Source organism: Diadema setosum, chromosome 9 (genome assembly GCF_964275005.1).
Source record: "Diadema setosum chromosome 9, eeDiaSeto1, whole genome shotgun sequence".
NCBI classification, from domain to species: domain Eukaryota; kingdom Metazoa; phylum Echinodermata; class Echinoidea; order Diadematoida; family Diadematidae; genus Diadema; species Diadema setosum.
The window spans coordinates 3,734,969-3,760,736 of record NC_092693.1 but is presented as its reverse complement, the minus strand read 5'-3'; the positions used below and the strand labels follow the sequence as shown (position 1 = coordinate 3,760,736).

General features: G+C 37.9%; 1 protein-coding gene across 1 annotated transcript in view; it reads left to right on the top strand.

The window, feature by feature from the left end:
- LOC140232755 (uncharacterized) overlaps positions 1-25,768 on the top strand; it is a 50,258-nt gene that overhangs the window by 723 nt on the left and 23,767 nt on the right. Inside the window, exons 2-3 of the mRNA XM_072312869.1 lie at positions 24,028-24,279; positions 25,153-25,271. Of these exons, the coding sequence (XP_072168970.1) occupies positions 24,028-24,279; positions 25,153-25,271 (371 nt within the window). The remainder of the gene's footprint in view (positions 1-24,027; positions 24,280-25,152; positions 25,272-25,768) is intronic.

Below are 25,768 nucleotides of genomic sequence, written 5' to 3'. Positions count from 1 at the left end.
ACCACTGTTTTCAGGAAGTAGAATGACACTGGACAATAATTTCTGAAACCAGTGCTTGTGCCTCATTGATATAATATATGGCACTATATGTTTCAGAGAGAATTCCAATCCGATATCCATGACGCTTTGTTGTTCCTTCTTGTTACAATACTATTTCCAGTAAAGGCAAAACTGTTGAATTGGAGCGTAGACAGCCTTAAAATCACTTCAACGACTGCATGCCCTCTGCCGGCAATATCATCTTACGGTGAAAATTGCGGGACGATCCATACCCGCTATGTCAATGTAAGAAAAGAGTGCAAAGTGACACCGCAAATTATTATGCAATGTGCTTCTTCAGGTATTTACCAATGTGTGACACTACACTCTTGGATGCAGAATTGGGATCATTGTGCCCGAAGTATACACTGTATACTGCGTTAGCCGTCCCGTATCACACACCAGTATGTTCATTATTACACTACACTGCTACAGATTTTGCCGGGGGGGGGGGGGAGAGAAAAAAGAATCCTGCGGTGACAGGTATGATAAATCATATAATGATGATAATGGTAGCTACTTTTAGAACACACAGGACTGGTTTGCCTTTCGATGCGCATGGCGCTTTGATACAAACAATCAGCTATACACAAATCATGACATGATTCACAAGAACAGAGGAGCAATTAAGAAATCAGTAATTAGGAATATAAGTAATGCATATATAGATAATCAAAGGTTGAATATACTTTTTTTCAGTTTTCATTAAATCGATCTGTTGCTCACGGTATTTGGCGATGAGTCTTGCGGAAAGTTTAGACCTGTAACAGCAAAATATTCAATCACACTTGAAATATAAGTGCATCAGCTCGAGGACGTAGGTTTTGGTTTGTTTTTGTGCAATATGACGGGTTTACTGATAGAATTTAGAGATTAAGAAAGAAGACAACTGAAGAACAGTTAACAATGGTTAGAGCAAATTTGGGAGTAAGTTTGATCAAAGAACGAACAAAGAAACTAACATACCATTCAGACGCTAAATTCCAAAATGGGGATTTTTTTTTTTTATTGTGATTGGTAGGGTTACTATTCATCACATTGTATTGCTTATACCATCCTTCTTCTTACCACGTCCATCCAGTGCCTATAAAAGTGCGCCCCGTAATCATGTCAGAATTTTATATGACCTTATCGTGACCTCAAACTTTTTCTTAGGGATGAGATGAGAAATCATTATCTTAATGCTGAATTCATAGTAGTGATTCGTTCTCACGAAATTCGTGTCGCGTGTTCCAAGCACCTTGACATGAAGAGCAGAAGTCGTCTAACTAGCAACACTCTTTTAAATATCCAACCGCCATCTCATTGTCATACCCCTCTTCGCACTTTCTGCTTTAAAATCTACATAATTTTGTTTGTGGATTCATAAAGGACGATATAGCAACTCATTATGAGGAATAATATTGTGAACAGAGATTGATGAAACAAGCAGAAGACTATCGACCTAAGGAATGCATTCTCAGGGCACTTAGAGTGTCTATTTTTAGAAAACGTACCAAACGCAGTCATGGATCATGCCTTTTATGCCCTAAGTGTGAATTCATGGGCAAAGTCATAAAACGTCAAAACTCCTCCTGACGAGTCTAGTTATTTTTCATTCACGGAATCGGAGCACACCCCTCTGATATTGCTAATTGATTCTGTTAAATTTAATGTCTGCGCGCAGACATCTATCAAATTACGTCATGTAAACACATTGCGTACAATAAACTGAAATAAAGAAATGTAATATATAGGCAATAATCAAACGTACAAGAAAGCCCAACCGACGGTCATATTTCAAGAATTAAATTGGTCATTGGAATCAGCGCTCTAATCATAGTTAAGAGCTTAAGAATAAAATTCAATTTTGAATCTTGAGGAGCATGTTAACACTTCGAGCACAGAAAAAAAAGTTCAGGAGAAAATATGATTTTCGTAGCTATGAAATACAGTAAGGTTCTGCCTTGACATGTTTTCTCACTTTGTGAGATATCATTGGGTAAATAATGTCGACACAGGACTCGAATACCTTTGTGGGTGACTTTTTGTATTCGAGGTTATTTTCTTTGTATACCTGGATAACCATTACAAGCAATGACAACAACAGCAACAGCAACAACAACAATGACAACAACAACAACAACAACAACAACAACAATAGAAAGATGCTTGTCGTCACCACTGAGTCGGGGGGGGGGGGGCAAAATGAATTGATCGCGTATTGTTGTTTGACTTACTAGTATACAATTCTTTCTTCTTCATTGAAAGATAAAAATACAAAAGCAATTGCTCTCTTATAGTCTCACGTTTATAATTGTTGCAGACATGTTGTACTGCAGTAGTGCATTATAAATTTCTGCAGGCTTGTTTGTCGTGGCTTTAAGCATGGGTAGTTATTCATAGATGGTCGATTTTGTGGATTCAGCGAGGGAAATGAGAAGAAAATTCGTGTCACCTCCCTGATTCAGAGACACTTGAGGCGAAATCCATTCAGTGAGTCATCGCTCAGTCATTGCAGTTTTTTTTTTTAATTGCAGAGTTGTTGCCCTTATCTACTTTGCATGATTATGTGATTGTGACAAATTCACTCTTTCGTTGGGAACGTCTGATATTTCAAAATTCGGTAACTATGATAGTTTCTAACCTGTCTTAGCCTGTAAGATGATTGATGATTTCATTTCATTCCATTTCATTTTATTTATTCATTTTCACTATGTATATATATATATATATATATATATATATATATATAGTGAAAACTTCGAGCAAAGAAAATGGGTTTTCATCGGGATTCGGGACACACACGAGCAAAGAGAATTAAGGGCTAGGGACGAACACCGAACTAGGGCTTTCAATAGCACAGTCGGTAGAGCACCGGTCTAGTAATCCAGAGGTCTCTGCTCAAAGTTTTCACAATTTATTATTTGTTTTTGGTCAGTTTTCCTTCTCTCTGTTACAATATATATATATATATATATATATATATATATATATATATATATATATATATATATATATATATATATAATATGTATATGTAAGTATATATATATATATATATATAATATGTATATGTAAGTATATATATATATATATATATATATATATATATATATATATTCTTTTTACTGCTTAATACAACTACTCTTTAATGCACAATATGGGCATTGCTAATTCTAAGGGGTTATAGTAGACCAGCATTCAGGACCGAATTATCCTCCTGTCGTTGAAACAGACCGAGCGTGGATAACGTTAATCATTCTCGTGGTGAGGATTAGTCGCGAGGACAGAAACAGAACCATTTGCCTTGGTTCCAGACAAATTGAAATCATATTTCACTGTATTTAGCGGCTGTTTTTGTCTTTTGATTTCAAGTCATGAGCCATGGAAGGCGAGATTAAACCCACTGGATTCCTCTGCTATAAGATCCGTCTTAAAAGGCGGGAAAAGGAACAATCATATCGCAAAAATGAAAAAATAAAGGTATGAAATTAGATGAAGATAATGACGTCGTAATTATAATCGTCATAATGAAATAGTGAATCAACAATTTAACTGTTATTATTGCTCCCACCTTTTGCCAAAATGTTAAATAACACTCCATATGTTAAATCCAACATTCAAATGTTGAACTACCAATTCAGAAATGGTAAATCTGACATTTTGAATGTTAGATCTAAAATTTACAAAAAAAAAAAAAGTTGAAGGAGTGACAACATTTGAAATGTTGATTTATCATTTTACCTTTTAAAGTATACACGTTCTGCTTCTTGTGATCAGTGCTGATGGAGGAGAGATATTATGGAAAGAGGACTGTGAGGGCGACTAATCAGGAGTCATCATCCAGTCATGTTTGAATTCCCCTGTGTAGTAGAAGCCCAGTGGTATTAATCAAAGATCGTATGGGTATTGCTTTTTTGCCGGCGTCGAAGCTATCATCGAATGACCCAGCAGTCTGCCTGATCATATACGAATAGCTTCGTCAACCGATTCGATGTGATTCTGCCTTTCATCAAAATGTATCTTGTTGTATCCTTGCTGGTCTCACGTTTCAAATTAACATTTATCCCTTGAAAATGTTAATTCAGGGTCATTCACGTTATATCATTTCGTTTCGTTTCATTGCTTTTCATTTCTGAATGAAAAGCAATCAAGCACTCAATCTCATCACACTGGCAAACGAATGTATCAATACACACAGTCCATCGCTGCTATACCTTGTAAATTACAGTTTTTGCTACAAAAATGGCGACACGGTATTTGCTCCTGCGACAATTCCTCCTGTCGTATTTTCTCCAAGGACTTAGGGTTATGTTGTGATTGGGTTTTAGGCTTAGTTTGATGTGAGGATTATGATAAGGGTTAGGGTTATGTTTGTGGGTAGAAATGATGTTTGGCTTAGCGTGCAGATATTTTATGGGAGCAATTGTCCCAGGAGTAAATGTAATGGAACCATATAGTATGTAATGTATTTTGCCATTAGAAATGTGATGTTTAATTCATGTGTAGTCTTTGGCCCGAATTCACGAAGGTGGTACAAACAAAACCATGGTTTAAACCATGGACAAAAACCATGGAGCGCCAAGTGTCGCACGGAATATTTCGTTACGAAATTGGTCATTTCGTAGATAAAATGACAGGTTTCGTTAACGAAATTATCATTCCGTGGACGAAATGTTCATTTAGTTACAAAATAATAATTTCATCGACGAAATGACTGATTTCGTGACGAAATATTCCATGCGACACTTGGCACTCCATGGTTTTTGTCCATGGTTTAAACCATGTTTTTTTTTTTTTTTTGTACCACCTTCGTGAATCAGGCTGTTTCATGGAAGCATGGGTGGACTAGTGACTGAGAAGGGTAAGACATTAGTTGTGCAATATTGAGATCAAAACTGTGACTTAGAGCTAGAAAGGCATTATTTTAAAGAAATTGGTTGGAAGATCTTCTTCTGATGAAATAAATTCGGAGTACGATTTTTGTAAATTCTGTATGAGAAGTCGTCATCTGAAATGGCGCTGCTAATTTCAATAATGCTTTAATTCAAGTTGAAGTAAAAAGTTTATTTCACATCTAAAGAAACATAACAACAAACTACACTTACATCAATATTCAAATATAAAAGAATACAAAAATCGTATATCTTTATCATTATATTTTTATCATGATATTTTTAATATGTAATGACTTGCTGCATGCTGGAACGGTGGTCTCAAATCTCACTCAAATCTCACTTTTAGACTGTTTTTGGAATAACCTGAACATCTACCAAGAATGAACATGACAGACTGATTTTGTAAGTTGAATGCCTGGAGATCGAAAATTGGAAATCTTGAGTGAACTTTGACCATGTTATTGTGTTTATTGCTGCACATTCTGAACTTGCACTCTGTACAGCCCCACATGCTTACAACTGTGTGGTTATCTGAGCATGTTCAAATCGATAACTACATTGCATACTAGATCTACGTAGACTATAGCCAACACAGCTAAACTTTGTGAACAGTGACCCGTTCGTGGACTGATGTCTCACTGTGCTCACTGGGACCCTGTATTGAGGATCAAATGTCTGAAATCCTGAGTGCACCTCATTTATCGTTTAACCGAACTTTGACAAATTGATTCTGTGCAGTCCCACCTGCGTATTTCTCTGTTGTATTCGTGTTGGACTCGTCAGGACCTCTCTGTGGGTTATTTAAACAACAGTCACAACACAGACACTGCTTTTCAAATTGGGGCAGCGTTGTCCGTGATAAATTTGCCAAATTTTATGTAGTACCTTCGTCGAATACCACTGACTTCCTTATGGTCTCCTATTTTTCATCACATGATTCTGACCCATAATAGTATGTCATATAATGAAAACCAATAGAGCACAAGGTCACAGTTGCCGAGCTCTGTGTTAGTAGTGAAGTACACGCAGCATCATTTTAATTACCTCATGGCGATACGTGGGAAATTCCATAATCTCAAAACAATAATTCGTGGTTTATGATTTTGGTTCATGCTGGAAAATTATCTCTATATATCGCGATCTTCCTCCCCCCCCCCCCCACACACACCGTCTTTCTGTATATTTCTTACCATTGAAACAACAGGTATGAATATCAGAACAATGCAGGGGATAGGGGAGTACATAAAAGTATTTTGTAATCATTCGAATGGCTGTGCTTCACTTAACTTTTGATCTTAAAGGTCCTGTTTACCTTTGGGAACAGTGATTTAAAAAATTGTCAAGATCTGACATTTAATGCATACTTATGTGTAGGTCTGTTGTACCACAAAACATCCTGTCATGTAAAATTTTCGTGAAAAGTCTGAAATGCAACGAAGGACATATAATGATGAGAGGGAGAGAGAGAGAGGGAGAAAAGGAGGGAAATATAGACACAGTGAAACATACCTAGGAAAGAGGGATAGGAGGGAGTGAGGGAGAAAGACAGAAAAAGAGAGAGAGAGAGAAATGGGAGGTAAGATAACATTAACAAAAAGATTGATATTTCTTTGCAATCTGAAATGTACATCATGATATTGTGCAGTATTAATCTCGCGATGTCTTTTTTAAGTGTTAAGTGTATAATATTTCATAGAATAAGTCGTACACTTCATTTGAGTTTGCTATGAATATTTATGTGTATAGTTCATCTTTTTGTACATGAATTCCTCTTTTGAGCTATGTAATGTATTCTTTTATATCATTTGCTGTAAAACGTCACAATTCGGCCTTTGGCTGCGACGATGTTGATATCAATAAACCATTTCAATTCAATTCAATTCAATAACAATATCTATATTTTTCTCAATAAACCGTCACTGTAGACGGTTTAGCCTGGAAACATTATCTTTTATTATTATAACTATTGTTCACACTTTGTATGTTTAACTTAATATCGATTTTACCGATTCAAATTTTTACAGTGGCTGTTTCTATCCCTAACTCACATTTTAAAATTATTCCAAAGCACTAATGCTGGGGTTTTGTTTCATCTGCAAATGGTTAGGTTATGTGGTTACTCTGATTCATGTACATGTGTGATGGGATGGTAACTGTAATTCCCTAAATGGAGATAATGCACATCGTTTGTGGTTTAACTCAGATAGACGGAAACACCGATTCAGGGCCTTGACTGCATGCTTACCAGGAAATAATTCGCACAATCCTCTATATAGTTCTCTGCTCTGAAATGACCTCATTTATTCTGTGGAATGTTCGAACTGTTTTAACAGTTTTATTAACATTCGTAGCCTGACAGTGTTGAGCATTGGCAACGCTGCTTTTACATACACTGGCCATACACCCCGAGCAAATTTGTCAGCGGGTATGGTCTCTGTGGCTATAGGGTTGGGTAATCCCTACCGAACGCAAGTGGGAACCGCCATTGCGACCACTAAATGCAAAATGGATCGACGCGATGACGCATTGGATATACTCAAGAGCATGAGATACAGTACGGCCAGGGTAGCTTCAGATAAACCATTTATGCATAATATATCATTCAATTTTTAAAGGGATTTCTGTCAACCGGAAAGTAACCTGACGCATCCGTGCCAGACATATCAACAACTTATGCGCTCAAATTTCATTCCGCGCATGGAGATGCATGCAAACGGAAAACTGATGAATAGCCCGATTAACGAACATAACATTTTATATTCAAATTTTATGCATCACATTCATAACTATGAATATTCTTGACAATCAAAGAGCTTGTCCAGGACTTGCTCTGCATGGCAACAACGAACCCATCATCCTGGATTAAAGGTATCCAGCTATCCGTAATCCGACCCAATCTTACAGTTCTTAATAAATATTCATATACTGAGTGTGTCAGAACATCGCTAATTACGTGCAAGAGATGGTATTTATCGTGACACTTCATATTTCATATTCATAGTGAATGATACTCTTATTGCTGTCATCGACTTAGCAGTGAGTCTTCCAAACCCATCGTGGTTTCCAGGTATTTAATGAGATCATGTAGGGTTAACGATGATCTGGGGCAATTTGAGCCACACAACTTCCTCAATTAACCACTACACAGTGTCATCTTACAAATATAGACCTACAGGACTCTACAAGGGTGTGTTTCACAAGTATACAGAGTCATTGGAGACCTTTATTCTTCATTCAGAAGTATGTGGTAGAACTAATCGCTCGTAACAAAATATGCCTTCGTGAAGACTGACAGAGGGAAGAGAAGCAAAAACTAGATTATGCATCGCAGGGCATGACACTAACATCAGTAAATCTGAAATGCTGGTGGCCCAGAATGGAAGCGTATTGGGACTAAACAGAACGTGAAATTGAAATCTATCTTTTAATCTTAGTTGCCCGATCGGGCCATCAAAAGATATGCTTTTAGAAAGTTTGGTGGCCGGACATTATTTTTGGTGGCTCCGCGGGCAACCGGCCACGGGTAATGTCGTGTCCTGAATTAAGTAATGCGTGTGTGTGTGTGTGTGAGTGCGTGTGTGTGTGTGTGTATGTGTGTGTGTTTGTGTAAAAAGCACATGTAAAACGAATACAAATTTTATTCAGTTGAGTTTTATGGCTTTTTATGGCCTTTTCTCTCATTCAAATGCTACCACTCGGGAAACTATACGTTCAACTACTGGTGGACAAACTTAGTCCTATCTGAATAACGGATTTGTATATGACGATGCAATATTCTGTGACAATCAGCTTAATGTATCGATAGGATTTGGAGCCCTTTTATGGACACTGCTGGCCACCAGAAAGAGATGAGATGTTTACAGGACGTGATGTTATTTTAGCTTGTTTTATTTAAGAGCAAAGATTAAATATTTGGAATTCACTCTGCAGTAGGTTATACGAAGTGCAAATTTGGGAAGAGAAATCACACTAAACGTGACAGCGACACCATCTACAATGTGATAGAGTAAACTGATCATTGGGGGTCTGAAGTATAAGACTATATAAAAAGCTATTGTAACCCCTGCTGCACAGTGTAAGGGTAGTAATTGTGTACCATGTTGGACTTACCTTTCAAAGTACGTTCAACTCTGAGGGCTTGGTTGTCTTATTCCTGTACTTTTTAGACGGTTTTGGTTTGTGTGTGTGTGTGTTGTGTGTGTGTATTTTCCCACCAAAGTGTCATCTTGTACTATGTGAAGAGGATGTTAGCAGGAAGACAGTTTGTTCAAGTCCATAATGATATCCGAGCAGAAGCTTGCCGCGTTGCTAAGATACGAAGCGAAATCTCCTTCCATGAGGATTAAGTAGATTGCTCCTATTTGCAGATCCATGAAGGTGTCAAGGCATTTCGCAGCGGTGTCAAAGCAGAAAACGATATGGATGATTGACGTATTTTCTATACTCGTTGGATCCATGTGCAATCTAAACATTGATTCTCTTTGATTATCTCGTCTAATGTTATGGATGGACTTGTTTTGAAGGCACCTTTTGAGCGCTGCGTACTTCCTTTTTTTTTAATACTCATCTTCAATGACAATCCAGATTGCAAGAAAGGAAAAGTAAGCAAATTGAATCATAGAAACGGTATTGTCTTATTTTCCCTGGATCCCTGTTTTAGTTGTCCTTAAACTTGTTTTGAGATATTTAGCCAAGGTGTTATTTCAAACCAATTAAATGGAAAGTGTCTTACCATGACTTCCTTAATCATAAAAAAAAATTACAGCAAAACAACGTCTGAATTGTTCGATGGATTTTTTTTTCTGGCAGGGATTATTATATATTTCACGTCATCTCAGAATGCAATGAAGTACCAAGAACAAGCGAAACTTGAAAAAGCAGAGATTATTGGCAAAGTGTTCCTGACCAATGGGACCCTAGCTAGCCTTGTTTATCTTGCCAGAAGTTTATGACATGTAGGGTGAGGTCTTTTTCTTTTCTACCTGAAGTAGATCAAATTGATGGTGTGCCGGTGAAATTTCCGAGCGAAAACATTATTTGACGAAAACGAAGAATGCACATCGCTTCCTGCTCCTCGAATAGTCTTCACCACTTAAACCTTTACGACAATTAGAGGAATTAGCTAAGTTAGTGACAGATTTATAACTCAGTAAAAGATTGTTTCTTGAAATCCTACGGAAATAAATCACCTGTTGGTCCCCTCACTTATTTGTTAAAGATAAGATAACCTGTGTCCTTCACATCAATTTTTGTGTATTCAACTTTCACCCATCCGATTATTTCTGACTCCTATTTGGGGTTATATTGTCGGCAGACACTCCACCAAAAAGGACATTGTCTTCCTGATGTTAATGTCCATTCATGATGTAAATCAATGGATGGTGATGAACTAGTTACAGCTGAATGATCAGTCAGTCCGCAGCACCCGATAATTCGCTCGTATTTATTCAACTCGTATGCAAGCCCGCTCTAGGCTTGCATACGTAATGAGCTGCGTAAGGGGATTTTGTCCTTGGGCTTTCGGCAACAAAAATACACCTTATGTTCACAAATTTGGTATCAAATTCAAGGAAAATATGTAAACTATCGTCACATGTTACTCAAATTATTGTGAATGAAAAATATCATAGCGTAATTTGAGCTTGAAAAATGATGAAAAAAGTAATTCGTGCAGTACACGTTCAAGACGTTCAAAAAATACCAAATTCACCTTGCGTCTCAATGAAAATGCTTTATTTGGTAGTCCATCTCCAAATCTTTGTATCCATGTAAATATCTTGACAATTTGTTGCTTAATCCGGTCAGGAACCAGTAAAACATACATCGATGTCAGTGCTGATCAGCTTGAAACCGTGCAATCTCAAGAGTAAGCTCTCTCATTGGACAGCGCTTGCATTCAGCGCTTGCATTACGTTATTACGCTGCTACATAACGGTTTCATGCCACTTGCGGTTTCTTGGCACGGGTGTAGTTCAAGCCAAGTTCAAGTGCTGGACGCAAGCACTGTCCAATGAGAGAGCTCTCTCGCGCCACTGTACACTTTGGCCCGAATTCACGAAGGTGGTACAAACAAAACCATGGTCTAAACCATGGACAAAAACCATGGAGCGCCAAGTGTCAAACAGAATATTTCATTACGAAATTGGTCATTTCGTCGACAAAATGACTGTTTCGTTAACGAAATTATCATTTCGTGGACGAAATGTTCATTTAGTTACAAAATGTTGTCATTTCTTTACAAAATAATCATTTCATCGACGAAATGACTGATCTCGTAGCGAAATATCGCATGCGACACTTGGCATTCCATGATTTTTGTCCATGGTTTAAACCATGGTTTCATTTGTACCACCTTCGTGAATTCGGGCCATTGTGTTGAGCATACTTCCGGCTTAGGAGTGAATTTTACAGACATTTCAAAACGGAAAAACTAGTATAAATCATGCTTGCGTCTCCTTGACTTCAATATATGATGAGCATCTAAGTTTCCTCTCTACGAAAAAGCCAAAATCAGAAACAACAGTTTCTTAATCCGGTCAGGAACCAAAAAAGAACTTTAGACGACAAAATCTTCCGTGAAAAGCAGGTAAACTTTACGCAAATTCAACTGATTATATAGTCATGATAAGATCCGATGTTATACGTAAATTTAGTATCAAAATAAAGATCAAAGTCTGGAGAACAATTAACCGTGACTTGTAGCCATGACGAATGTATGTACAAGTCGCTACACTGTGAAAACCATAGCCCTATCAAAGTCTCGCAAAATCTCGCACGACGAGACACCTTTCGAACGCAAAGATCGTCAACGAGAGTGCTGAATAAATCTTGCCGGATCGGCTCATTAGCATACGTGCTGCGGACTGACTGTGATGCAAAAACTGAGGCATTGTTATTTGTTTCGTCCAAACTCAGTCATCATCTTCCACAAAGGGTGTCGATGTCTGTCGGTAATGCCTCCATTGTCCCCTCAAATTTTGTTAAGACTCTAAGGCCCGAATTCACGAAGGTGGTACAAAATAATGAAACCATGGTTTAAACCATGGACAAAAACTATGGAGCGCTAAGTGTCTCATTGAATATTTCGTTACGAAATCAGTCATTTCGTCGATAAAATTATTATTTTGTAACGAAATGACAACATTTTGTAACTAAATGAACATTTCGTCCACGAAATGATAATTTCGTTAACAAAACGGTCATTTTGTCGACGAAATGACCAATATCGTAACGAAATATTCCGTGCGACACTTGGCGCTCCATGGTTTTTGTCCATGGTTTAAACCATGGTTTCATTTGTACCACCTTCGTGAATTCGGGCCCAGGTGTCTACATTGACTCTTCTTTATCTATGTCTGATCAGGTAACTGCACTCTGTAAATCTCTCAATTTTCATCTGTATAATATTTATAGGATAAGAAAGACGCTCAAATAAGAAGCCTGTACGCATGCTATTGCCTTGTGCTCAACAGGCTGGATTACTCACACTCTCTGTTAGTTAATGTCAAAAAAAAAAATGTTGAGAGGTTGCAGCGCATTCAAAATCGCGCTGCCCGGATTATATTCAAAGTTAAGAAGCATGACAGAGCTATATGCCTTTGTTGAAACAGCTACACTGGTTGCCTGTTGAGAAAAGAATTTCATACAAGGTTGCAATGATTGTCTAAAAGTAAATACATAAATTGGCACCTGAACATTTTGTATAGTCTATCCATACTGTCCCCACCACACAGGCCACGTTACAGATTGCGCTCTGGTGAAGACACTTCATCTTTACATATTCCAAGAGCTGTTTCAAAAAGAGCAGAGGCTAGCTTTGATTTTGTGACCCCAAACTGTGGAATAGTTTGCCAGCACATTCACGGATATGTACATCAACAGAATCTTTCAAGAGAAACTTAAAGACTTACTTATTTTTATTGTAATGTAACGATATTGGAGAGCGGTATGTAAAGCGCATAGAGCACTTTTTAATTGATTATGCGCTATATAAGTGCCGGTTTATTATTATTATCATTATTATTATTATTATTATTATTATTATTATTATTATTATTATTATTATTATTATCATCATTATTATATGATCTCTGACAATTGTTTTCAAATTGACAACGAACAGCATGCCCGCATCGTGAAAAATCATGAAATCTTACCTTCCCAGTTTTATTACATCTATTTATCATTATTTTTTTTTTTTGGGGGGGGGGGGAGGGGGATGGGAGGAATCCTTCATCTGATTTTTTTTTTTGCTCTTTTTTATTGGCTGAGTGGTATACATTTGATATTATTTTCTAAGTAAATCATAAGCGTATGTTTCTTCAAGTCATCACACACAGCTCCGCAAATGTGTACTGTATTATCATAGCTTCACACGCGCTTGCGTACTCCTGTGAGCACCGTGAGTGATCTCGAGTCTCTTATTATACACGTGTACTTTAATTGTGTAGTACATGTACTTTTCTTTCCCGCGGATCGAATCAGAGGTCAGGTTGCTTGGCAACCCGGACGCGTTCCGCCGTCTGTACCATATCCTTCCCCCAAGCTCAGCGTACATGCACTCTCCCTCTCTCCCTCTCCCCTCAATATCATTATGAAAATTTTACTTCATCACCATAATTGTCAGGCTCTGGAGGGGAATATCCATTATGAAAATCACGGTGAAAGCGATGTCTCATGTCGCCTTCATAAGGTCAACTTATAGCGGGCCCATTTTACTTATTTCCTTTTCTTTTATTTCGTGTTGGTAATATTTGCCGAGGCAAACGCATGAGAAGAGCAAACAATGTAGACTACAAAGATGAGGTGCGGTTCATAAAATGCAGTGAGTCCGTTGAAAATGAGAGCATCATGAGCTACATAATATGGTGATCAATATCTAGATATTTAAAGCGAGTTCGTAATCAATGTAGACAAGTAGATGATTGTTGGGTATTGAGTCAGACCTATGTTCATCACAACGAAAGTGATGTCGATGGAATTGTCGACGCACTCAGTTCCTTTTCCATTGCTGCAAACTGAGATGGTATAACGGATGCAAACCAGTGTAGACTGGCGTGATGCCATCTTGGCATTGTATGTGGCGGTCTTACCAGCGATCGTCTGAAAATTATCGATTTTTCCCCCTTTTGCCCCTTAAAAAAAACCACATAGAGCACAACATGATTGTTCTCATACACACTTAGTTCTACTAAGTGTTTGTAAATGTGTGTATGTGTGTGTGTGAGCGCGCGCGCGTGCCATTAAAATCAATCAATTCAATTCAATTCCATTCAATTCAATTCAATTCTAATTCAATTCAGTTCAATTCAATTCAATTCAATCATTTCCAGATAATCCTAAAAGAATACAAAGGTACATAAAATGTGATATAAGTGCACATAATATTAATGAATTTGAATGACACATGACGAACAACGGTATAAACAATGCATGCATATTATTATACACCACAAAACATGGAACTACGAACACAAAATGGAAAAACAAGAAACTAATCGCATAATACATGATTTGTGGAGGGATCATGAGAAATTTTTATAGACTAGAGACGAAAAGTTCTATAAAAATAAGTGTGGTCGGCAGGGTGGATATTCATTTCATTTCAATTCAATTCATATGAAATTTTATTCCGAATAACACATATTGGACAGGCTTCCAAATGAGGTAAATGGAAAATGAATGGCATCCTCTATTCCTTTGTAAGAGCGACATCAAGGCCGAGCTGATGGTGTTTATATCATCATGATAATATATATCTTCAGCTGACAAAATAAATCGGAATCAAAGGTGATGTATTGTGCTTATTTCTGACTCCTGTTCCAAATATACACTTTGTTGCAAAGCTTTCGTTATTAATATCACTGAAGTATGTCCCTCCTTATTGTGTTAAAAAAAGGGACATCTTATTTATCATTTTGTCTCAATGCTCAAGGATGAACACACTCGACTGGACAGCATTCGAAACCAAAGTCTTTTCTTTAATTGTTACGTCTGTAGAAACTTGATCGCTGTAGGCCTCAGTACATCGAGAAGTTAGTGTATCATAGACGAAAGTGGTGTTGGTGTGTGGTGGTGGGAAGCTGCTTTTATAATGTCGCGTGATTCAACCATTTATTTTGTCTCGTTTGAACACGGTTTCTCCTTCAGCTGCCGAGACGCTGGTATCTTCTAGATTCCTGCGAAATGATATTCATACTGATCTGTATATAAAAAAAGAACTGGTCTGTATCAATTATATAGCGCACACTTTCTAGAAAATGCTGGTACAACAAGAAGATTACAATGTACTTTGTTATTTTGGACATCGAAACGAGATCGAAGTTGGATGATCACGCGGATGCGCTGGGGCTATTTCAAGGGTTTCTTTTATGCGTGACCTTGCATTTTTGGTAATAATACAGAACATATTCAAAACATATTCACACATAATATAATTACGATATTCACACGTATTATGCATGTACTTACCCACACATGTACACACACACTCACACACACACACACACAAACAAACACACACATGCACACGCACACACGCACAAACATAGTTACACAGCAGTTGTCAGATACTCGACCTGCCATCGTTTCCACTCGATAAGCAGCAGGCGCGCCGGAAGCAGTTTTGGATTGGGGGGCAAATATTGGAGGGGGCTCACGATAGACCATACATAATCTTACACAATACACACACACACACACACACACACACACACACTCACACACACACACACACACACACATATCTATATATCTATATATATATATATATAATTATATATATATATATATATATATATATATATATATATATATATATATATATATATATACATATATATATATATATATATATATATACATATATATATATATATATATATGTATATATACATATATATGTGTGTGTGTGTGTGTGTGTGTATGTAAAGTGGCGTACGGTGGTCGAAACATTGGGGATGGGCCCCTTGTGGAAAAGTAATTTTGACGGTGTGTATGCATGTACGTGTGTGCGTGCGCAATAATGGGATTACAATGCATTACGGAATGTGATACATTCAACAACGCAGTCATTGAGCAACATTGTAAGTTTTCCTTACATGGATTATGGAAGGACGGTGTGAAACGACAAATTATATACTGTCAGCAACATCAGGAGAATTGCATAACAATAAAATGCGAGCGAGCGGAGCGAGACAGCTTGAAAATTTTGACATTGACAGTCCCAAAACTGCCGTTTGTAGCTATATCTTTCGCTTTGGAAACTAAGGGGAGGGGGGCATCGGGCGCAACTGCTGGCAATTACTGGCGGCAACATTAGGAGAATGGCATAACCATTCAATGCGAGCGAGCGAAGCGAGCGAACTTGAAAATTTTGACATTCTACAGTCCAAAACTGGCGTTTGTAGCTATATCTTTCGCTTTGGAAATTAATGGGGGCGCATCGGGCGCAACTGCTGGCAATTACTGGCTGCAACATTAGGAGAATGGCATAATGATTCAATGCGAGCAAGCGCAGCGAGCGAGCTTGAAATTTTGACATTCTACAGTCCAAAAACTGCCGTTGTAGCTATGTTTTTCGCTTTGGAAATTAAAGGGGAGGCGCGCCGGGCTCAACTGCTGGCAATTACTTGCTGCAACGTTAGGGAAAATGGCATAACGAATAAATTTGACCATTAATTTTGACATTTTACAATCCCCAAACTGCCGTTTGTAGCTATATATATATATATGTATATATTAGCTTTGGAAATTAAGGGGGGGGGGGCGGCCCAGGCGCAACTGCTGGCAATTACTGGCAGCAGCATAAGGAGAATGGCATAGCGATTAAATGCGAGCGAGCGGAGCGAGCGAGCTTGGAAATTTTGACATTTTACAGTCAAAAAACTGCCATTTGTAGCTATGGTTTTTCGCGTTATTCATTTATATACATATCTATCTTATTTCATCTATTTTTATTTATTTGTTTATTTATTTATTTATTTTTTTTTTTTTTTGGGGGGGGCTTTTTTCTGGGGGGGGGGGGCTTTTTTTGGGGGGGGCCAAAATGCGTTTTGCCCCCCCCCCCACTTTTTGGATCGGGGGGGGGGGGGGGGGCGGCCCCCTGCCCCCCACTTCCGGCGCCTATGATAAGCAGTTCTGTCTCTTTCTCCCCCTAATTCTCCCTCTCTATCTCTCCCTCCCCCCCCCCTCTTTTCTTAATCGTCAATACCAACCCGATCAAGCGAAACAAAATTGGTTTAGCTATTCATTTGAAATTCGTTTTGTTGGACTAGATAATATACTTCTCTCGAGTTGAATACATTTAGAAAGATTTGGAATTGGAAATAGATCCATTCATAATCCTTTATGGGTTCTTGCTGCTTGAAAAATATCAATTCTTACGAATTCTTATGATTTGCGGAGAAGAGCTAGAGCGAGATTTTTTTTTTAGGGGGGGGGGGGTGACTACAGTATATGCCTCTTTTTACGATCTATCCATTTATATATCGATTCATTTAATGTTATTAATTTATTCATTTACTCAAACAATGCTTCCATTATGTGTGTGTGTGTGTGTGTGTTTTCTGAGTTTCTCAGAACTCGATGGTTTACCATGTTTTGATCATCTTTGTATCCTTTCAATTAATTATTCTTGATGACAATGTAATGATACTGTGACATGAGTTTGTTTGGCAGGATTGCTACCTTTAAATTGGCGACGAGATAAAGACTTTGCGTGGCTGTTGTTGTTGCTGCATTTTTTGTTGTTGTTTGTGTTGTTTGTTATTGAAGAGTTTGTGAGAGTTTTGAGTTGCTGGTGGGGGAAATGACCTCAAACGGCCTTCTCTACAGCGTTCCAAGGCATGTTTATTTGTATCACAAGATTTCCTTGTATAGATGAACACTTTTATACGCACAACAGGCATAAATTATGTATACGATTTGTACAATAATTTCCAGAATGTAAAGTTGTACCAGTAACATTACACGAACCAATAAAAAAAAAGATAAATACCATATTCGTGTTCATGACTCAGAATGAACGGTTTTGAAAGTCGTTTATTTCATTGGGAAATTTAGGCTTTTCATCCCCGTTTGAGATGACGTAAGAAAGATATTTTCATGAATGAAAGGAGGGGATATCTAAAAAAGACCAGTCAAATGTAACTACTCATCATGAATGATTATGTATAATAAAATTATGTATATCATGTATTTCCTTGGCCCTTCTCTATAAGCGACCCATTATCATTTTTGTTACATCCTCTGCAGCTACGTGTTAGTTATCTTGCTAGTTTCCATCCACTGAGCCAGATACCTTATGGCGTGACCTTGCGCTATAAGTGATAGTAGAGACAAACATTCAACATTTTCAACATGGTTGTGTTCTGAGTCCGCTGTGTGTGTGTGTTTTAGCCCAATGCCTTTAACTGAGCATTTTTTAGGTTTGTTTGCTTGTTTATTTATTCATTTATTTATTCATTTGTTTATTTATTCTTCTTTGTTTGCTTATATGTTTGCATGTGTGGGCGTGTGTGTCATGATATCTATAGGCTACAAATTAACATTGAGGCAGTATAGTTATCATGCTGTGAATTATGCCCTTTTTATAAAAGTTTGAAAAGAAAAGGTTGAAAAAAAGTGGTTAAAATCGTAATTTGACTTCTATAAAATGGATTCTTCTAGTGCAATGACCCTTTCCATGCTTCGTTATCACGTAAATCCGATTGGTATCTTCACACATGCGTGAATATGAAAGCACGTTTCATTATAAGCTCTCGATGCGCCAGTTAGAAGGGCCTTCGTTTTAGCAGGGACGCCAAACCACAACATTGGACAGCTAATACCGGTACTTACACAATGTATATTCAGATACAAGGTTACCTCGGCAAACCTGACAGCCAATTCTATTGGTCTGTTTATATACTGGATAAGGTTTGAGATAAGGTTTGTGTGCATCATTTTTTGCTCTGTCGGGCAAGCCCTCCAGTAAACTTCTTGTTTTTTGGAACCAGCGCTTTCATTGGACACTTTCATAAAAGTTGAATAAGTTTGAAGGGCCCTGACATTGGATTTCTATCAAGTACCAGTCTCTTTCTCCCTTTCTACTCCCCCCCCCCCCTCTCTCTCTCTCTTCAAAAGCAAAAAAAAAAAAAAAAAAAAAAAAAAAACTAAAAAAAAAAAAACTTTCAGGGCCATTTCCTTGTCGGTGGCGCCAATCCACAATTTAAAAGGTAGAAAAAAAAAAGAACACAACTTTAAAATGGCAAAGGTGATCAAATTGATAATGCACTTTTCCTAATTTCATTTCCGCCATTACTATCATAACACCATCACCAGCACTTCATCACTTCCTGTCAAGTGAAGTACCCCTACTCGTCAGCATCTTGATGGATATAATACGAGAGAGAGGGGTATTATTCATTGGTGTGTTTTTTTTTTCCTTTGTATTGGGTTATTGGACGAAATTCATCTGTATCCGTATGCCCATCACTTTGATCAATCAGATCTCTTAACAAGGGTGAATGGGTACTACAAGACGCCAGGGCAGATACCAACGCGGCGGCATGTAAGGTCATTTCCTTCTTAAGGGCTGTGAGGACGGAGGATCACGGATGTCAGATAGATAATGACCAGCAGACTCTCCCACTTTACACAAACCAGCTAAAAGCTAGAGATGATAACATGATACCCGATGGTCACGATGGTTTTTTTTTTCTCCTTTGTATTGGGTTATTGGACAAAATTCATCTGTATCCGTATATATGCCCATCACTTTTGTCAATGAGATCTCTTGACAAGAATGGATGGGTACTACAAGACGCCAGGGCCAATGAGGGCAGATACCAGCACGGCGGCATGTAAGGCCATTTCCTTCTTCAGGGCTGTTGGGACGGAGGAACACAGATGTCAGATAGATAATGACCAGCAGACTAAAGCTGGAGATGACTAACATTATACCCATCAATGATCACGATGGTTGTCATTCAGATTGCTAAGAAAAGAGTTACAGGTTGTGGGAGCGAAAAAAGTTTTCAAAGTATAGTTCAGAAGATCAGATACGAATCTCTGAGAGACTGAGACAGACAGACAGACAGACAGACAGACAGACAGACATACAGTCATACAGACAAGACGAAGACAAGTGAAGGAGGAAGGGGAGAGAAAAACACACACACAAGTATAGATGAGTGTTAAGCACACACAATCAGCACTGTGAATTCTTAAAAAAAAATAGAATAGGTTAGTGCTATGTGAACTCACAGCGGAGGTCTACCAACGTTTGTCTTTACCCGAACGTTGCGAATAGAGCAAGGTAGAACTCCGTTACATTATAGTATTTGTCTTTGCAAAGAAAGTAAATAGAGAGAGACAAACGCGCCGGGAAGAAAAAAAAAACTTCGAAAATAAGTGAGTCCGCGTAGAAAATCCTATTTGTCATCGTCATTAGCTAGGCTGTGCTACCTCAGTATACACTCTCACTTCGGTCTTCCCGTGGTATGATAATAGCATCGAAAACAGTGGTGAAGTAAACGATCCGTAGTTTAAAGGTTTACTGAAGTTACTCTGTCATTTGTAAAACGATAAAGAAAGACGCTATTGTGGTTCTCTTTTTATCGCCTTCTTATATCCACACCAGTGGTTAAGCAAGCGATACTTCATCGGAAAAGGCTGAAAATTATAGAGCATACACAATAAAACGTTTGCCTTTTAGCCTCGGAGTTGAGTATACATTTTCTTTTCCTTCACTGCATTGCATGAATTGACATTCGTTCTATCTGATGTAGCGTACCTAATGCTTTATTGCCATCGCCAGTCTCTAAAAGGAGTATAGAAACCAAGCGATCTACAAATGAAATAGGGCCTATATGGTTAAAAGAAAAAAAAAAGGAATGTGGATGATTATAGTGATAGCGCTCGTATATAGAATAAGGATGAACAAAACAGTCAGGTACAAAATAGTCAGATATACCAGGAATTGTGTTTAGGCTATGGCGCGATGTAAAGGTGCCTTAAATGTTAAAAGGAATTGAGAGGAAGTAAAGTGAACTGGTTAATCCCTCATTATCAAACTAGTAGGAAGTTTGATCTGGAAAAGTACGCGAGCTTCGCGGTCCCAGCTTCTATCTCTCTGCTTAAATTTCGAGGCTTTTTTTTCGTGTGTTAATTTACCGAAATCAAGCACAGAAAACCGATGGTTTACAACAGAACTACACAACTAGAAGAAAGGAAGATGCGTGAACAACAGCAAAATGTAAATGAAACCGATGAATCCCTCATTCAGCACTGTCTACGTACACACACACACAGTGTTGTTCTTACGCTGTTCTAATGGATTAATCTTCAGAGATAGAAACATACAAATACCTAACAATACAGCAGAAATGTAATGCCATAGATTAATTGCAAGATACTCTGTTACAGATAAACATACAGTGAAGTCAAGTAGGTCCCTATATAGATAAACTAGACACCATCGCACAAACACCCATACATCATACATCCACACACGTAACACACACATACTGTACATAAGGAGAGAAGAAGGGAAAGAGAATGAGAAAGTCTACTCAGGAATTGACAACAGCAAAAACAACAATTAACAATAAAAGAGCGCTTCAATAAGCACTTAGATAATAAATATAGAAAGAATTGCGCTGCCTTTCGAAGTGGTGGGCCCCTATTTATTGAATTCCGTTCATTTACACCAGCGAACCTTAGTAGGATCTTAAGAAACGTAAGACCGAAAAAAAATCAGAAAACGAAAAGACAGCTTTCGATTCTTTTTTTTTTTCTTTTTTTTGGGAGAGAGCTCCTTTGCAAGCATGCCTTACTTGTCTTTCTGTATAGGGGGCATCGGAGGTTGCAATTTTGTACCCCACCCTTTCCATTCCCGCTACCTGTCTTTTTTTAATTTGAACAAAATGTTGAAAACATCCTGATATAAACTAACTGTCAAGTGGCCATGACTGTAGTCGTTCGAACTTTCGAAAATGTATAGTCTTGTTTGTTATCGTTAGAAACCTGTTAATGTTTGAAAAAAAAAAAGTGGGACAATAACTTCAGCATTACAACATAGCCATCAAAACCATCGCTCCGGATACAGTTTGTATAATAATTCACTTCCTTTAGTTTTTGAAAATATGTTTAATAAGAATAAAAATATTCATAAATACCCCACTCGTCAAACAGATGAGTATCATTTGCCCCTTACCCGAACTCTATTTACAAAATCCACGTTTATTCACAGTGGCCAAAAATTTTGGAATTCCCTTGGGAAAAATATAAAAGATTCCATTAGTTTGAAATAATTCTCTAGTAATTTAAAGAAATATTTGATTAGCTCATAATTATGTACCCCATGATTAGTTTGACTGTTTGGAATTGTTGTTCTTTTGTTTTCACCCTGCATCGAGAATGCTGACCTGCCCTTCGCTCTCTCTACTCCCCCCTCTCTCCCTCCCTCTCTCTCTTTCCCTACTCTCTCTTTCCCTACTCTCTTCTGTGTGTGCACAATGTATGTGGATGCAAACATGTGTGTGTACGTGCGTGTGCATGCGTATGTGTATGTGTGTACGTGCGTGTGTATGCGTATGTGTATGTGTGTGTGTGTGTGTGCTTGTGTGTGCGTGTGTGTGTATGTGTATGTGTATGTGTATACATGTGAAAGCGTATACTTCATGTAACCATCCGATTCGATTGAATGAAAACTGTATATATACTTTCAATGATTAGCTTGTACGGTACATGTATCCTTGTATTGTGTTATAAAGTCATATATAATTAATGTATTGTAGTAATGTAACGTAAGTGAGGGGACTGCAATCTACAAGTTCGCTTTTTAGCAGCCCCTCAATTTTCATTTCCATGAAGTTCTTTTAAGAACCAATATGTATTATTATGTTCCAATATATGTAATCATGTCAAAGTGTATTACCTGTGTTTGATTGGAAATGAAAAAAAAAAAAAAAAACATGCATGTGAACATGCATGTGTGAAATGAAAATGATATCCCTTCTCAATCGGGTCTGGTTTTGCCGTTGAAGTCATTGTAAGGAAATCATATTGAAAACTGGTTTGAGTCACGAGAAAAATCTTAGCTAATTAACTCTGCTACTACTGCAGGCAATTAAACTACATAAGTTGTCATTGACATCTGAAAGTACTGGGAGTGAGGGAATTAAAGGAGCGAATCTTCGACAGCAGGAAATGAACTCTTTATAGCCTAAATGATTTCACATTTGTCATTTCATCAGGAGATTAGCCAGCGCGACAAGAAATCTAGTAATGCATGCTGCTTGCTGTTACTGATTGCATTTCAATAATTTAACGTCCAGCAGTTACTAGTTCAGTCACTTTTACCATTACACCATAATGATAGTAATATCATAACAGTATGATTATTACGAGCATCATTGTTTTCTCTTATACTTATATAATATTTATTATCATTATCATTTCTGTAAGGAAAACGTGCGGCGTTGTGAATTAGGCCCCTCCCCATGAGTCAGCGGGATATATATTTGAATCAACGTACACAAAAATGAACAAACATACATACACACACACAGATAACACACACACACGCGAGCGCGCGCACACACACACAGACGCACACACAGACAATGTTCGTCCATCCCATTACCATTCTTTGGATCTACACGTTATCTTCCTTTTCCTTATCTTCTCCATCTTCATCATCATGATGGTGATAATAATGATCGCCATCTTCTTCTTTTCCTCCTTCTTCCCCTCTTTCTCCTCCTCCTCCTCCTGATAACTGATAACTGTAGGAGAGGGCAGCGGTGGTGTTCGTTCTATGAGAAATATTTTTCTTTCAATTGTTCCCCCACACAGCTTATCACTGTGTGCTATAGTTATACATAATTATGAAAGCAGTGTCGCTGTGGTGTTGACAGTGTGATCTGTTTGGCGCTCAAGAAAGGGGACGTGATCACAGAATACGCTTCATTTTACATTTAACTCACTATAAACCTCTATAAACCCCTTTACGAGAAATAAAATTACATGTAGGCCTATACATTAAAATACATTCTCTAACCGTGTGTCTGAACAAAATAACAACGATTTGATACCGTGACTGTTGTTATTTTTGTTATGACAGACTTGGAATGATGAGCTAGCCAACATGGCACAGACTTGGTCGGATGGCTGCTACTACGAGCATGGTAACCCAGCTAATACCTCCCCTTTCAGCGCTGTGGGGCAAAACCTCTATATCCGCTGGGGACTGAGTCAACCGGGCACGCCCCCTGACGGCACGGACGCCACGCAGGCCTGGTACGACGAGTACCAGTACTACGATTACGACACCGGAAGCTGTCAGGCCGGTAAAGTGTGTGGACACTATACACAGGTACACGACATTAATACGCGTGTAACATGATTTTGAATTAACAGACGAATACCAACGAATTTCAATGTAGCCTTGACGTTTAGAACGGGGTTCTTGTGAGTTGCAACCCTACTTAAAGGTGCTGAGAGCAGACAATATTATACTTCTCACTAAGAGCAGTAGAAATAAAAGTTCCCAATTCTGAAGAAAGCATGTTTATAACCTCAAAATGAGGTGAATTTAACGAAGAAATATGTCTCTTTATACCACAGCTGAAAGTTGCTTGGTTTTTCGTTTTCTTTACATTCCACTTAACCTATCCCGAATTATTCTACCAGCCTTTCAACGAACTATATTAAGCATCGAAAAAGGCTGTTTTATTCGCTACTATGACCCGTATCATAAAGACATTGGCCTAGCTCCTACAATGAAGAACAGATTGTATTTTCTAGGAATTATCGTTAGAGGTTCAAGCACATGGTTTATTACGTGTGGCGCTATACCTGCAGATATTGAAATGAGAACCAAACACGGTATGTTCTTTTCACCTATCACCTAAGGGTCCATACGTCACATGTGTTTCATGGATAGGAGTCATTAATCTTGCGTGGGAACAAGGGAGCAACCACCATCCCAAATTTCACAATTGTGATCGGCTTTATACATTATTGTGTTCTCAACTAGGAAAGTCCTTGGGATACGTCAATAGCAAGCAGTGCAGGTTGCTTCCTTGAAACACCAAATCATGAAACGGAATTTTATTTGAAAGATATACTATCACAATCACTCGTTTATCTCGATTTTCTTGATATAATATGTTCGGTTTTCAATAAACTGAAATTGAAATTGAATTGATATTGAAATCTCTCCGAACTTTAAACGCTGTTGTGGCAGAACGTCTGGGCATCCACGTACGCCGTTGGTTGCGGTCTCACATTTTGCCCCCAAGCAACCGATGCCGATGGAAACACGTACAATGGGGCGTGGCTCATCACCTGTAACTACGGACCCGCGTGAGTAACGATAATTAGATACTGTACAAATTTTCATGAACGTGTGTAGCCCCTTTCTTTCTCTTCTTTCTATATTAATGTATATATATATATATATATATATATATATATATATATATATATACATGTATATTGTATATGTAGGTTCTATTATTGTGTAATGTATTGTTTGTATTCATTGTGCTTATCATAGACGTAATTATGTAATTGTGATGCAAAATGTGTTTGTATTGTCATGTTCATCTTGGTACAATGTAATGTCAATGGAAGCTAAATTTCTATGTCTGACATAGACCAATAAAGAATGAATGAATGAATAAATAAATAAATAAATATATATTTATTTATATGTATATTGTTTATACACACATGTCGGAAATGAATATGAAGATAGGCATACACGGGTGTGCTAGTTTTTGCCAAACCCTCTTATCAAGCATAGTTTTGCATCGAGAAATATCTCGGTATACTCTGCATAATTTTGTTTTTCATCACTA